At 51.4% G+C, this 12,365-nt stretch overlaps 1 protein-coding gene across 9 annotated transcripts in view; it reads left to right on the forward strand.

The window, feature by feature from the left end:
- The window catches only part of LOC134100992 (probable E3 ubiquitin-protein ligase HERC1), a 60,596-nt gene that overhangs the window by 6,398 nt on the left and 41,833 nt on the right, over nt 1–12,365 (forward strand). For all 9 annotated transcript variants that reach the window (XM_062554516.1, XM_062554514.1, XM_062554522.1 and 6 more), the window contains exons 2-15: nt 191–1,173; nt 3,418–3,513; nt 4,003–4,185; nt 4,679–4,990; nt 5,273–5,369; nt 6,017–6,160; nt 6,465–6,592; nt 7,073–7,217; nt 7,556–7,727; nt 8,613–8,747; nt 9,461–9,626; nt 9,933–10,058; nt 10,445–10,654; nt 11,699–11,851. In XM_062554516.1, coding sequence (XP_062410500.1) covers nt 226–1,173; nt 3,418–3,513; nt 4,003–4,185; nt 4,679–4,990; nt 5,273–5,369; nt 6,017–6,160; nt 6,465–6,592; nt 7,073–7,217; nt 7,556–7,727; nt 8,613–8,747; nt 9,461–9,626; nt 9,933–10,058; nt 10,445–10,654; nt 11,699–11,851 — 3,015 coding nt within the window. In that variant the 5' untranslated portion in view covers nt 191–225. The remainder of the gene's footprint in view (nt 1–190; nt 1,174–3,417; nt 3,514–4,002; nt 4,186–4,678; nt 4,991–5,272; nt 5,370–6,016; nt 6,161–6,464; nt 6,593–7,072; nt 7,218–7,555; nt 7,728–8,612; nt 8,748–9,460; nt 9,627–9,932; nt 10,059–10,444; nt 10,655–11,698; nt 11,852–12,365) is intronic.

Here is a 12,365-nt window from a genome sequence, read left to right on the forward strand (position 1 = left end):
TAGCCTAATACTTGTATCACTCTGATTTTTAATTGTAAGAATAAAGCTGTTTTTGTTTTTGTAATTGGGGTCTAGATTAGTCTTAATCCCATCTCAGAATTCTGTAATGTTATTGATAAGAATAGGCTTGTACTTGAAGTCTGATTACGAGCACATGATGAAACTCATCTCTGTGGTTTTGCTCCTGCAGCTGTGGCCCACAGTCTCCGTGGATAATGCACAGTCATGGTGCCTTGCCAGACCCATGTGATGTTGAAATGGCAGGAGCACCTGAACAGCGCCTGGGCGGCGGAGGACAGCGTGCAGACTGCCACGCGCTGCGGGGCGGGCGCGCTCTACGCCAAGCTGCTGCAGAGTAAGGAGGTGGTGGCGCTGGCGCAGCCCGTGCAGGACCTGATGGGCCCGCGGCTGCCCGACTTCCAGCACGAGAGCAGCGCGGCGGAGGAGCGCGAGGAGTACCTGTCGGCGCTGCTGCTGGCGCAACGCTGCCTGGCGCGCCGCTCGCTGGCCTGCACGCCCTTCGCCCTGGCGCTGCACCACAGGCTGGTGGTGCTCCAGCGCATCTACTACGCCCTCCACAGCAAGTACCACGAGCGCTTCCGGCCCGCGCCGCCGCCGCAGCCGGCCCAGAGCGGCGCCGACAGCGGGGCGCTGGAGCCGGCCGCCGAGCCCTGGATGCCGGGCCCGCGCGCCAGGTCGGGCACGGACGTGCTGATCGAGATGGGCGTGCGGACCGGCCTGAGCCTGCTGTTCGCGCTGCTGCAGCAGAACTGGCAGCGGGGCCAGGAGGCGACGGGCGTGGCGGGCGGCGGCGTGAGCTCGGGCGCCGAGCTCTGCAATGACGTGCTGGCCACCGCCTCCTCGGTGCTGGCCTCCCTGCCGCCGCTCTCGCTGGCCAACGAGAACAAGATCCCCAGCGTGGGGCTGCACTGCCTGGCGCAGGTGGGCGACTTCCTCAAGCGCACGGCCGTGAGCGGCTCGGGCGCCGACCGCGTGGGCAAGAGGCTGGCGCTGGAGCTGCTGCTGGGGCTGGCGCTGCAGAGGGGCTCCCTGCGCTTCCTGCTGGAGTGGGTGGAGGTGGCTCTGGCCGCCTCCTCCTCTTCCTCCGGCGAGGGCGGGGGCATCGGGTACGATCTCATCCATCAGACCCTGCTTCAGATGAGGCAGTACTCGGTAAGTGGTCCTCCTCCTCCATCTGGGCATTGACCTCCAGGCTTGTGTAGAGTAGCATGTCAATGAGGCCTGGGCAGTAGATATTGATATGCTCAATGCTATTTTATACAAGACATGACAAATGACCATGTTTTGACTCACTGTGGTCATTAAAGATGACGCTTATTGCAAAGAGTAGGGGCTTCCCTGAATCATCCCCCAGTGTAACTGGCTCATCCACTCCCTCCCTGTCCACCTCAGCTGGTGTGTGGTGAGTGTGTCTGGTGCATAATGGCTGCTGTGCATCACCCAGGTCTGTGGTGGTTAGTGAGGTCCCCCCGTCACTGGGAAGCACTTTGAGTGTTGTGAGAAGTGCAGTGTTAATGTAATGTGTTGTTATTGTCGTCTTTCTACTGCTCTTCTCCTCAGCATGTAGATAGGATGTGTTGGCCATATCACCCTGCCCTACTTTCTCTCTCTCTGACTGACTCATACAGAAACTGCAACCCACACAATATCTTCTGTCTGTCAGTGCCATCACTGGAGTAAACTATAAAGTAGCCATTAAGCGTTTTACCATTCAGAAACCATTCATCATCATGTAGAAATAGAACACATTATTTCTTAATTTTCTTAATTACGGACTCTAACCTACTGTAGGTGAATTTTTGAAATAAGTAAAAAAAAAACCCCATAATTATATCAGAAATGGCTGATGAACCCTGTTCTTAAGAATCGTTCAACATGTATAGGGTAGATCTCGAGCAGGGATGGAATAGTGTAGATGTTGCTCTGGAAGAGGCCCCTGCACTAGGGGGCTCACCGTGAGGCCAGCCCAGTGATGGGAAGCAGGAGTGCAGTGCTGTAGGAAAAGCACTCAGGCCACACTGCCCACCACACATTAGTGATGCCACTCGGCTCTCAGCATCTTGGAGCAGTCTCGCTGTGTGTGCTTGGACTATTACACACTCCTTAAAAGACCTGGTGTGTGTGAGTGTGTAGGATTGATTGTGTGTGTGTCGTGTGTGTGTGTGTGTGTTAGGGGTGGGACAAAATGTCGATACAGCAATAAATGGCATAGCTTCTTTTTGCCATATGTTGTTGATGCGCTGCCACCAAACTCGATCAATATTTTTATGAAAATATTAAATTGTATTATTCATATTCTAAATGGACTCATCCACCAAGTTACCATACTAGACACTAACACTAGTTTATGCATAAACATAAGTACACTGCAGTTTGTCTAGAAACACGGTAATGTTTGTTGAATTTTTTTTATTTTTATTTAGACATGTTTGTTCATTTGAGAGCTATTTTTGGATTTTTAAGAAGCAATGAGCTAAAAGTAAGTGCATGCTAGGCCTATACAGTGCTTCACATCCCTTTACGAATACATGCAGAATTCCAGCTGTTTGCCTTTTCTTCTTCATCAGTAAACACAGATACAGTATGGTCATGTATTGTAGATTCATCTTTTGCAATGTATTGAGTATTGCGGACTCGCTGAATCGTAATATTATCGTTGGGCAAAGTATCATATTGATTTGTGAGTTACTCTGCGATTCCCGCCGTGTGTGTGTGTGTGTGTGTCTGCATGTTTGTGATGCAAGGGAGAGATCACAAACATTTCCCTGTCCACTAAATCAAATGTTGCCTATGGCTTGACTGATGTCTTGGCCGTGTGCCTGGCTTTGAGGCGGGCGCTTGGAGCTGCTTTGGCTCTGCGTGTCTGTCTGATTTATCCTGCTCTTAATCAATGGAAGCCTTCCACCAGGAGCCTTTTAGAGATGAGCCTGTGAAGGACTCCACCGCTATCGATCGCCACTGCTGTGAGGTGTAGCGGCCAACATTATATATCGGCTTTGCGTTCAAATGGTCCGAGAGCCTTTGTGGTGCCAGCTTATAGAAAATTCATTTTTCAGAAAATGAAAATCTTCATATAGGACCCCCGCATACAAAAACACTCTCCACCCTGTTTTTATTGACTCATCCTCATTCCAAAAGAACCCCATTTTGGATTTCTTCACAGTGGAAAATAACCCAGCAGAATGCCAGTAATAGAGTAGTCAGCTTGCTTTCTGCACCCTGAAAGGGGATGTTCTAAATCTCTCTGGTCTGCAGACAAGCAAATAGTGGCCTGGAATGGTATGAAGAAGATAACAGGATGTGACCTACCCCTTGATGATGTAACACCTGTTTTCTGACCCTTTGCCGTGCCGAGGTGTGTGATGACCACTCTGTTCTCTGCTCTCTCCCCCTCAGGGTTTCCGAGGCGAATCGGTGAACACTCAGGTACTGAAGAAGGACGCCGACGGCCTGTGCAGTCTCTCCCACGTGGCCCTGTGCCTCTTTGAAGAGGTTGGTGTGTGTGTGTGTGTGTGTGTGAGATAAACCACGACCACAGGCTCTCTGTGCGTCCTGCTCCTCTGTCCCAATGTCAGTGCTGAGCGGTGGAGGCCTGGTCAGGCTGCACTCAGTGAAGTGTCGGTGCGCTGTACTGGGCGCTGGCGGGCAGCTCTGGCCCCACATGGCTGGTGCTCTGGATGCCTCCATGCAGCGCCCATAAATCACAATCCTAATCTGTCTGGCTGTGTTCTCTGTGCTTCCCGTGACCGCCGGCCTGCGGCTCTCGCTCCCCGGCCGGAAATTCAATCTGCTCCCAGATTAGATCCCATGATTTCAGATTATGTTGCGAAATTTTGCTCGGGTTTAACCTTTGACCCGGAAAGCAGCCTGTGCACTTTTTTGATGGTTTGTTTCATGTGTTGCTTCCTGTGTGTGTGTGGCCGTGCTGTGATCTCTTGATGATTCCTTTTTGACTCCTGTGCTGTGCCATCTGTCCTGCAGATCTGCAACCTGGCCTCCAACTGCCTCTGCTCCTGCAGCACGGGCACGGGCAGCGCGGGCACGGAGGGCGACGCCGTCCGCGTCTACGTGTGGGGCAGCAACAGCAGCCACCAGCTGGCCGAGGGCACCCTGGAGAAGATCCTGCAGCCCAAGCTGGCGCAGGGCTTCAGCGACGCCCAAATGGTGAGGCCAGCACCCTCCTGTCCTCCCGCACAGTAGCCAGTATGCTCCGAGTAATGGTCCAGTCAGGCCCGGTCTGGTCCGGTCTGGTCTGGTCTGGTCTGGTCTGGTCACTCCTGGAGACAGTGGCCGAGAGCCTGAGGCAGCTCTTTGATTAGACGTCTGAAATGCGGTTATGGAGGGGGCGCGCACAGATAGAGGATGTTACAGATAAATGCTATTACATGTGGCCTAATGGAGACGAATCAGCTCTGCTAGCTCTAATGTGATTTCCTGTGTGAGACTGGACCACTAATGGCCGGTATGGAGGAGCTTACTCTGTGTCTGTGGACGTCTTGTGGCTGTCTTCGTATGATTGTGACTGCTTTTTTTTCTGTGGTTTTGTACTCTATTTGCACTTATCTCTTTTTGTGCGTATGCTGTCTTATCGCTGTGTTTGTGCTTGCTTCGTGTAAACTTGTGTGTGTGTGTGTGTGTGTTTGTGGTCTGTGTTCAGATCGAGGCGGGGCAGTACTGTACGTTCTCGGTGTCGGCAGACGGCTCGGTGAAGGCCTGTGGGAAGGGCAGTTATGGGCGCCTGGGCCTCGGCGACTCCAACAACCAGTCCATGCCCAAGAAGCTGGTGCTGGACCCGCCGCGGAGCATGCGCAAGGTGTCGTCCTCCAAGGGCTCGGACGGGCACACGCTGGCGGTGACTGGCGAGGGCGAGGTCTTCAGCTGGGGCGACGGAGACTACGGGAAGCTGGGCCACGGCAACAGCGCCACCCAGAAGTACCCCAAAATCATCCAGGGACCACTACAGGGAAAGGTGGGTCAGCGCGCCAGCTGCAGGGGTGCTCGGGGTGGACGGACCATCTGCCAGTCCTGGGCCTCACAGATGTGCCGTTTACTGTTGTCCCCTCTCTCCCAGGGCCCTGCACAGTGCTCACGTCTCCTAGTCTGTTGTCGATGCACATATTCACTCACAAACACATACAACAAGGCACTGTTCTTAGCTACGATCTAGTAATGATGAGTTGTGCCTTTCATAATGCCATTCCTAACGGTCTCTTGTTGCTGTCTGGTGTGGTGTGGTGTGGTGTGTGTGCAGGTCGTGGTGTGTGTGTCTGCGGGATACAGGCACAGTGCTGCCGTGACCAACGACGGCGAGCTCTACACGTGGGGAGAAGGAGACTTTGGCCGACTAGGTATGCACCGACCTCCAAGTGTTCAGTCAGTCGAGCTACTGTCTCAAAGCGTAGAGAATGGAATTGCCCTCAGAGCACACTTCCACTTAACGAGGTTATAGGTTTATTGCCATCTGTCCATTTGTTTACAATTTCTTTACGTAATCTCGCTGACAAACAATGAGGTTGCTTTTCATAAATGTACTCGTACGAGTTTGGAGTAGATCCGTCTCAAGAGGCCGATGTGGAGCTTGTTGTTTGGCTTTCTGGAGCATTGCGACAGTACATTTGACTTTGGAGGAAGTTTGTGTTCTCGTAGTACTTTTGTTTGCACTATTACCTAAAGAGTTGAACTGATGCAGAGTGAGGAAGGAAACATCCAGGAGGTTAATTTTATCAGATGGACCTAAATCTAGCCATGCAAGTACTCTTCTGTCAGTGAGAGCGTTATGATAGCCATGCAAGTACTCTTCTGTCAGTGAGAGCGTTATGCTAGCCATGCTTGCCTCACACATGTGGTGCATTGTGAGTGAGAGTGTTATGCTAGCCATGCTTGCCTCACATACTGTATGTGGTGCATTATGAGTGAGAGCATTATGCTAGCGATGCTAGCCTCACATACTGTATGTGGTGCAGTGCAACTGAGCTGGCTGGTGCTCCCTCCGCAGGTCACAGTGACAGCCACAGCCGTAACGTGCCCACTCTGGTGAAGGACATCAGTGGCGTGGGTCAGGCGGCCTGCGGCAGCTCCCACACCATCGCAGTGGCCCAGGATGGACGCATCGTCTGGTCCTTCGGAGGAGGAGACAATGGTACGCTCGTCTACAATCTGACCATTTACTACGCCGTTCGCCAGAAGTAATGTCACCAGTGATTGGCTGTTCATTTGTAAACTCAAACTCTCCATGAGCTGTGTGACTCTGTGTACCCAAGCCCCTCCCTTGATGCCCCACTTCTCTAACCAGTTACACTTTGACCATGCACGTGGAGTAGTGTATTGTGCAATCCCTCTACACCGTATCTGGCATTAATCATATGGCAAGACAGCTCTGTGTGTGATATAATCCCTCTATTGCATGGGAGAATTCTTTATTTATTTATCTTTCTCCCTCTCAGGTAAACTAGGTCACGGAGATACTAATCGTGTGTATCGGCCCAAGGTCATTGAGGCCCTGCATGGATACATTATCAGGAAAGTGTGTGCAGGCAGCCAGTCCTCCCTCGCTTTGACCTCAGCTGGCCAGGTACACACTCACTCACTCACTCACTCACACACACACTCACACACTTTCTCTCTCTGCCTCTCTCTCTAAAACTAACACAAACACTCTTGGCATAAATATGCTACAGTCACATCTGTGTTTGTACTTTTTGTGTACCTCTCATGCTTCTGTCAATAATTAGCTGCCACAGAAATGCAAGCTTTCTTTTTTATTCAAGTTTTCAAAAGTGCATAAGTGTAGCATACACCATTGGCCTATAACTGCATATTTTGTTCACTTGCAAGTTTTACCCACATAATTTAGTCTTATGTGTATTGAAGCATTCTATAACTCTGTCTCTGTCTCTGTCTCTGTGTGTGTGTGTGTGTGTGTGTGTGTGTGTGTGTGTGTGTGTGTGTGTGTGTGTGTGTGTGTGTGTGTGTGTGTGTGTGTGTGTGTGTGTGTGTGTGTGTGTGTGTGTGTGTGTGTGTGTGTGTGTGTGTGTGTGTGTGCGCGCTGCAGGTGTTTGCGTGGGGCTGTGGCTCGTGTCTGGGCTGTGGCTCCTCTGAAACCACATCTCTACGGCCACGCTTGATTGAGGAGCTGAGCATCACCAAGATCATCGATATCTCCTGTGGGGATAGCCACTGTCTGGCCCTCTCTCATGGTGAGTGACACACACTCACACACACACATACACACACACACACACACACTGCTGCTGCTTTAATGCTGTTTTGCCTGCTCTGGAGCCCTAGCTGTGATGGTAAGAAGAGCTAGTTGAGCAGTGCTGTGTGCAGGCTGTGTTCTCCTGCTGGTTCTAATGGTGCTCTGTGTGCTGTAAGTGAAGGTGCTCTACTTAGGAGTACTGCACAGTTCTGTGTGCTCCAATTGTGCCCTCGGAGCTAGTGATGCTTTGGGTTAAATGAGCAGGAATTCTTCAGCTACATTTGCCTTATCTGATTTGATCAATCTGATTCTGAGTGTTGTCTTGTTGACGTCCAGAAAACGAGGTGTATGCGTGGGGAAACAACGCCATGGGGCAGTGTGGGCAGGGCCACACGTCTACGCCCGTCACCAAACCCAAGAAAGTGATTGGCTTAGAGGGCGTGGCCATCCAGCAGATCACCGCAGGCACCTCCCACAGCCTCGCTTGGACTGCAGTCCCCACAGACAGGTAACCACCTCCAAACAGGAAGTCATCACACTTAGAGGAGATTTTCTAAGTAATCATTCTACACTTAAAATCAGTATTCTAAATACCATCTCTTTACAAGCAGTGATTTGCTTAAAGAGGCTCTCAAAGAGCCAACGGTAACAACAGCACAGCTAACAGTAATATAAACTAGTTAGCTTGCTAGTTTGGGTATCCAAGCAATGCATTTGACAACATGCTGTGAACATTTATTCTTGTATTTTCCTAATTCAAACCCAGACTGCAAAACTGCATAGCTTTTGAGAGTGCATTATGGTAATATGGGTTTTTATTTTTATTTCACCAATACGCCTTTATTTTGCATGTCCATGGCTGCAGGTTAGTCCAGTGGGGGTGTTAAGAAATGATCAATGCCATGTGACATTTTGATCATGCAGTACAGCCAGGCTCTCTCATGCTGGAGATTTCATCATAACTTAAATAGTTAATAAATAAACCTTTTTATTCTCTAATAAAACACTGTAGAGGACTGTTAAAGGAGCAGATCTAGGTCAGTGCATTTCACTTCTTTTTCCATGATGAGACCTGGAACACTTGCAGACTCCCAGTGAACTGATCGACCCAGACTAGGGCCCTCCTTCACCTTTCTCTCTTGTGTTCAGGAAAACAGATTGACCACTCCTTTTATTGGGCACACGCTAGCCTTGCCACCTGGCTGAAATTCCATGGCTGCTCCAATTCCATTTAATGGAATGGCAGTTTGTTCTGTCTTTTTTATGGCAGCTACTTTTAATCTAAAAGCCCTGAGCTAATGTGTGTGTGTGTGTGTGTGTGTGTGTGTGTGTGTGTGTGTGTGTGTGTGTGTGTGTGTGTGTGTGTCTCTTGGGTGCACCCTGGCACTTGCAGGCAATTGGTGGCTTGGCACAGGCCGTTCTGTGTGGATCTTGAAGAGAGCACGTTCACCTACCTGCGCAGCTTCCTGGAGCGCTACTGCGATGGCATCAGTGGGGACACGCCCCCAGCCCCCTTCCCCTCTAAGAGGTAAACACACACACACACACACACACACACACACACACCGCAGCAATGAAGACAAGCAGAGAGAAGAGGTAGATGAATAGATAGTCTCCACCCGGTCAGTGAGGTGTGTCAAGTTTGCGTAAATGCCTAGATGCATTGCAGCAGAGCTAACAGACACAGCTGTCCATGTGGACGTCCCGTACGCAGTGCTGCGTGTGCTTCAGTGAGGCGTGCCGGCCAGTGGAAGGACACTGCCGGACGCTCTGCGGCGGAGCGACAGGGAGGTATGTAATCGGAGCCCGGCGGGGTGTCTCTGAAAATCACCTTCACCTTGACTCAGTGCCCAGCCCAATGATGTCACTCACCGTGCTGGCAGCAGCCCACCAGAGCACACACACTGAGACGTGTACACACACACACACATGCACACACACACACACCCACACACACTGAGACATGTACACATGCACACACACACACACACACACACACACACACACACACACACACACAGAGACGTGTGTACATGCGCATGCACATGCATGCACACGCAGGCACACCCTGAGACGTGTACACACACACACACACACACACACACACACAGACGCACACACACACTCCATGGGGAGAGAGAATGGAACATATGGGGACTTGTGAAGGTCAGCACCATCCTTTCTCTTCTCTTGTGCTCCATCTCATATCAGTACCTTTCTCTCTCTCTCTCTCTCTCCTAGGGAGCATCATCAGTTTGTGTTGCTGTGTATGAAGCTGCTGTCCATCCATCTGTCCCTGGCCCACGCGGGGGGTACGGGGGCCACAGTGCTGGGGGCCCAGGGGCGACCCTTGCGGAACCTCCTCTTCAGGCTCATCGACTCCAGCGTCCCAGACTCAATACAACAGGTAGGCACGATGGGCCACAGGTGCAGCAGGAGATCAAAGGCGCGTGAGCCTGAGCGTGACCACTCGAGATCCGTCCGAGTGACCTGTCCGCGGACGGAAGCGAGAAGGCCGAGCGGCGCGGCGTTGTGGAGTGGCCTCTGAGGCGGTGAATCAGCTGTGAATCAGATGAAGTGGGCTACATTTGCATGAGCACTAGGCAAGGGGCCATGTTGTCTCCTCGGCCTGGAGAGTGTGTGTGTGTGTGTGTGATCCGAGTGAGCTCATCTTCTCTCTGTCTTCCTGTGTGTGTGTGTGTTGCGCCTGCAGGCAGTGATGAACACACTCTCCATCGGAGCATCTCTACTGCTGCCCCCCCTCAGGGAGAGAACAGAACTCCTACACTCACTCCTACCTCAGGGCCCAGAGAGCTGGGAGAGCCTCTCTAAAGGCCAGGTACGCACACACACACACACACACACACACACACACACACACACACACACACACACACACACACACACATGTGCACACACACTAAACACCCCAAACTATTGATAGAAGCTAAACACACCTACACAGTCTGTCTCTTGCCAACCTTTCCTCACAAACACTCATATATACACACATATTTGTATGCACTCATACACGCAGACTGTACCTCATTCCATTCTCAAGACTGATCGCTGGGAGGTTGGTTTCCTGACCCCTCTCTGACTCACACACAAGAAGGCTGACTGGCATGTCAGGCCTGCGGCTCGTATCGATGGCGCTTGATCCAGCAGTGGTAGCGGTGCGATTGGCGTCTCCTTAACGGCGCTTGTGTTGTGTGGCCCCTGCAGCGTCTGCAGCTGGACATGGTGCTGAACAGCCTGCAGGAGCAGTCCCACGTGGCCTCCCTGCTGGGCTACAGCTCTCCCGGGGAGCTCAACGCCGGCCTGCCCCCGCCCCACTCCCCCGACCAGCTCCCGCCCAGTGCCAACTCTCCTGACCAGCTGCACCTGGCCGAGGTCCTGCTCAAGACCCTGCTGCTCAGCATCGGATTCTACACGGTAAGGCAGAGACCGAGACCGAGAGAGAGAGTCTCTGGGTGTCTGTGTGTGTGTTCGGAGTTCCACGGTTCATGTTCACATCCATCGAATAGAAGGTCTATGCATCTGATTTTCAGTTATGTTGTAATACTGACGTCCTCCTAAGCTGGGTGAACCCTGCCTGAACTTCTGGCGAATTTGGATTTTGCCCGGCAACTCAGGCTGGAAACCTGCATATCTATCTCCTCTGTTCCCTTGGCTCCAATCAGAAACTAGCTTATCCAAAAGATTGGTCGAAGGACTATCCAAGCACGTACTGAGTCATTTGGACGATGCCCATTGATCACGCCTCTTGTGCAGTAGAAACAAAGCGCAGCCTCCCCATACTAATGTTCATTCTTTAGAGATAGAGCTTAGTATGGTGATAGCCAGACTAACGTCCTCCCCCATTCTCACCACTTTCAAGGCCTAAAAATGTGTGCAGTTGTAGGAAGGCCGGCATTCTAAAGGCATTATATTTGAAGATGAATGTTTTATTTGCCCAATGCCTTGTAACTATGTCTGCTCTAGGCCTGCAGGCCTTGCCATCAGACTGCATTCAGCACAGTTAGGCTACACTGAAGATAAAAGTGTTGTTGCCTATGTCCCACATGCTTGTTGAGGATGATCAGGTTATTTGGGCTTTATAATGAAGTGCCTTGAGACTTTTTCATCCTTGTTGTAAAAAATATGTTGCTGACTAATGCGTTAGGTAGGACCGTAGCATTAGAAAGCCTACGATGGATGTGTTCCTATTCTGCCTCAGACCCCTTGCTGTTGTGGATGGTAGTAACGGCACAAGTGCCAGTGGAGCCCCATCTGGTCATTAAGTGTGTGTCCCGTGCTGCATCCAGCTCTGTGGAATGGCCTGGGTGGACGTGCAGGGGGAGAGAAGCTGGGCATTGTGTCTCATTAGGGCCACTGTGATGTATAGCTGGGCCTGCTCATTAGTGGCTGCTGCTTATGTGCTCACTGTTGTTTTGTGTGTGTGTGTGTGTGTGTGTGTGTGTGTGTGGCGTCCCTCAGGAGCGTGCCTTCGGGGAGCTGGAGAAGAACAGCGACAAGCAGCGGGCCAGCCAGGCCAAGAGACAGACGGAGCCGCCGTCGCACTTCCACCACCTCCTGTCTGCGCTGCACAAACACCTGCTGGCCCACTGCTTCATCTACACCAACACCGAGGTACACACACACACACACACACACACACACACACACACACACACACACACACTCTCTCTCTCTCTCTCTCTCTCTCTCTCTCTCTCTCTCTCTCTCTCTCTCTCTCTCTCTCTCTCTCTCTCTCTCTCTCTCTCTCTCTCTCTCTCTCTCTCTCTCTCTCTCTCTCTGAACAGGCCGCCTGAGGCTCAACACTGTTAGTCACTGTGACATCTCCACCTACACAGAGGCATCCATCTCTATCTCCACTTTATTAAAGTTCTTTGCGCTAACGCAGTACCGGAGCGGCGTGTGTGAACATACACACAGACACTGCATTCTCTAGGCATACTTTACATGTCCAGCACAGAGACGAATGTAACATGTGGCTACCACATCTCACCTCACCACTACCTGGTACATTTTATCAACTCGTTGTAGAACCACTTCTGCTCAGGTTTAGACTGAAGCATATTTCCTACATGCTGTAAGGCAGGGAGATAGTGCTGCATATATGTAGCATATGGTACAGAAAACT

This window comes from Sardina pilchardus, chromosome 14 (assembly GCF_963854185.1).
Source record: "Sardina pilchardus chromosome 14, fSarPil1.1, whole genome shotgun sequence".
Classification (NCBI taxonomy): domain Eukaryota; kingdom Metazoa; phylum Chordata; class Actinopteri; order Clupeiformes; family Clupeidae; genus Sardina; species Sardina pilchardus.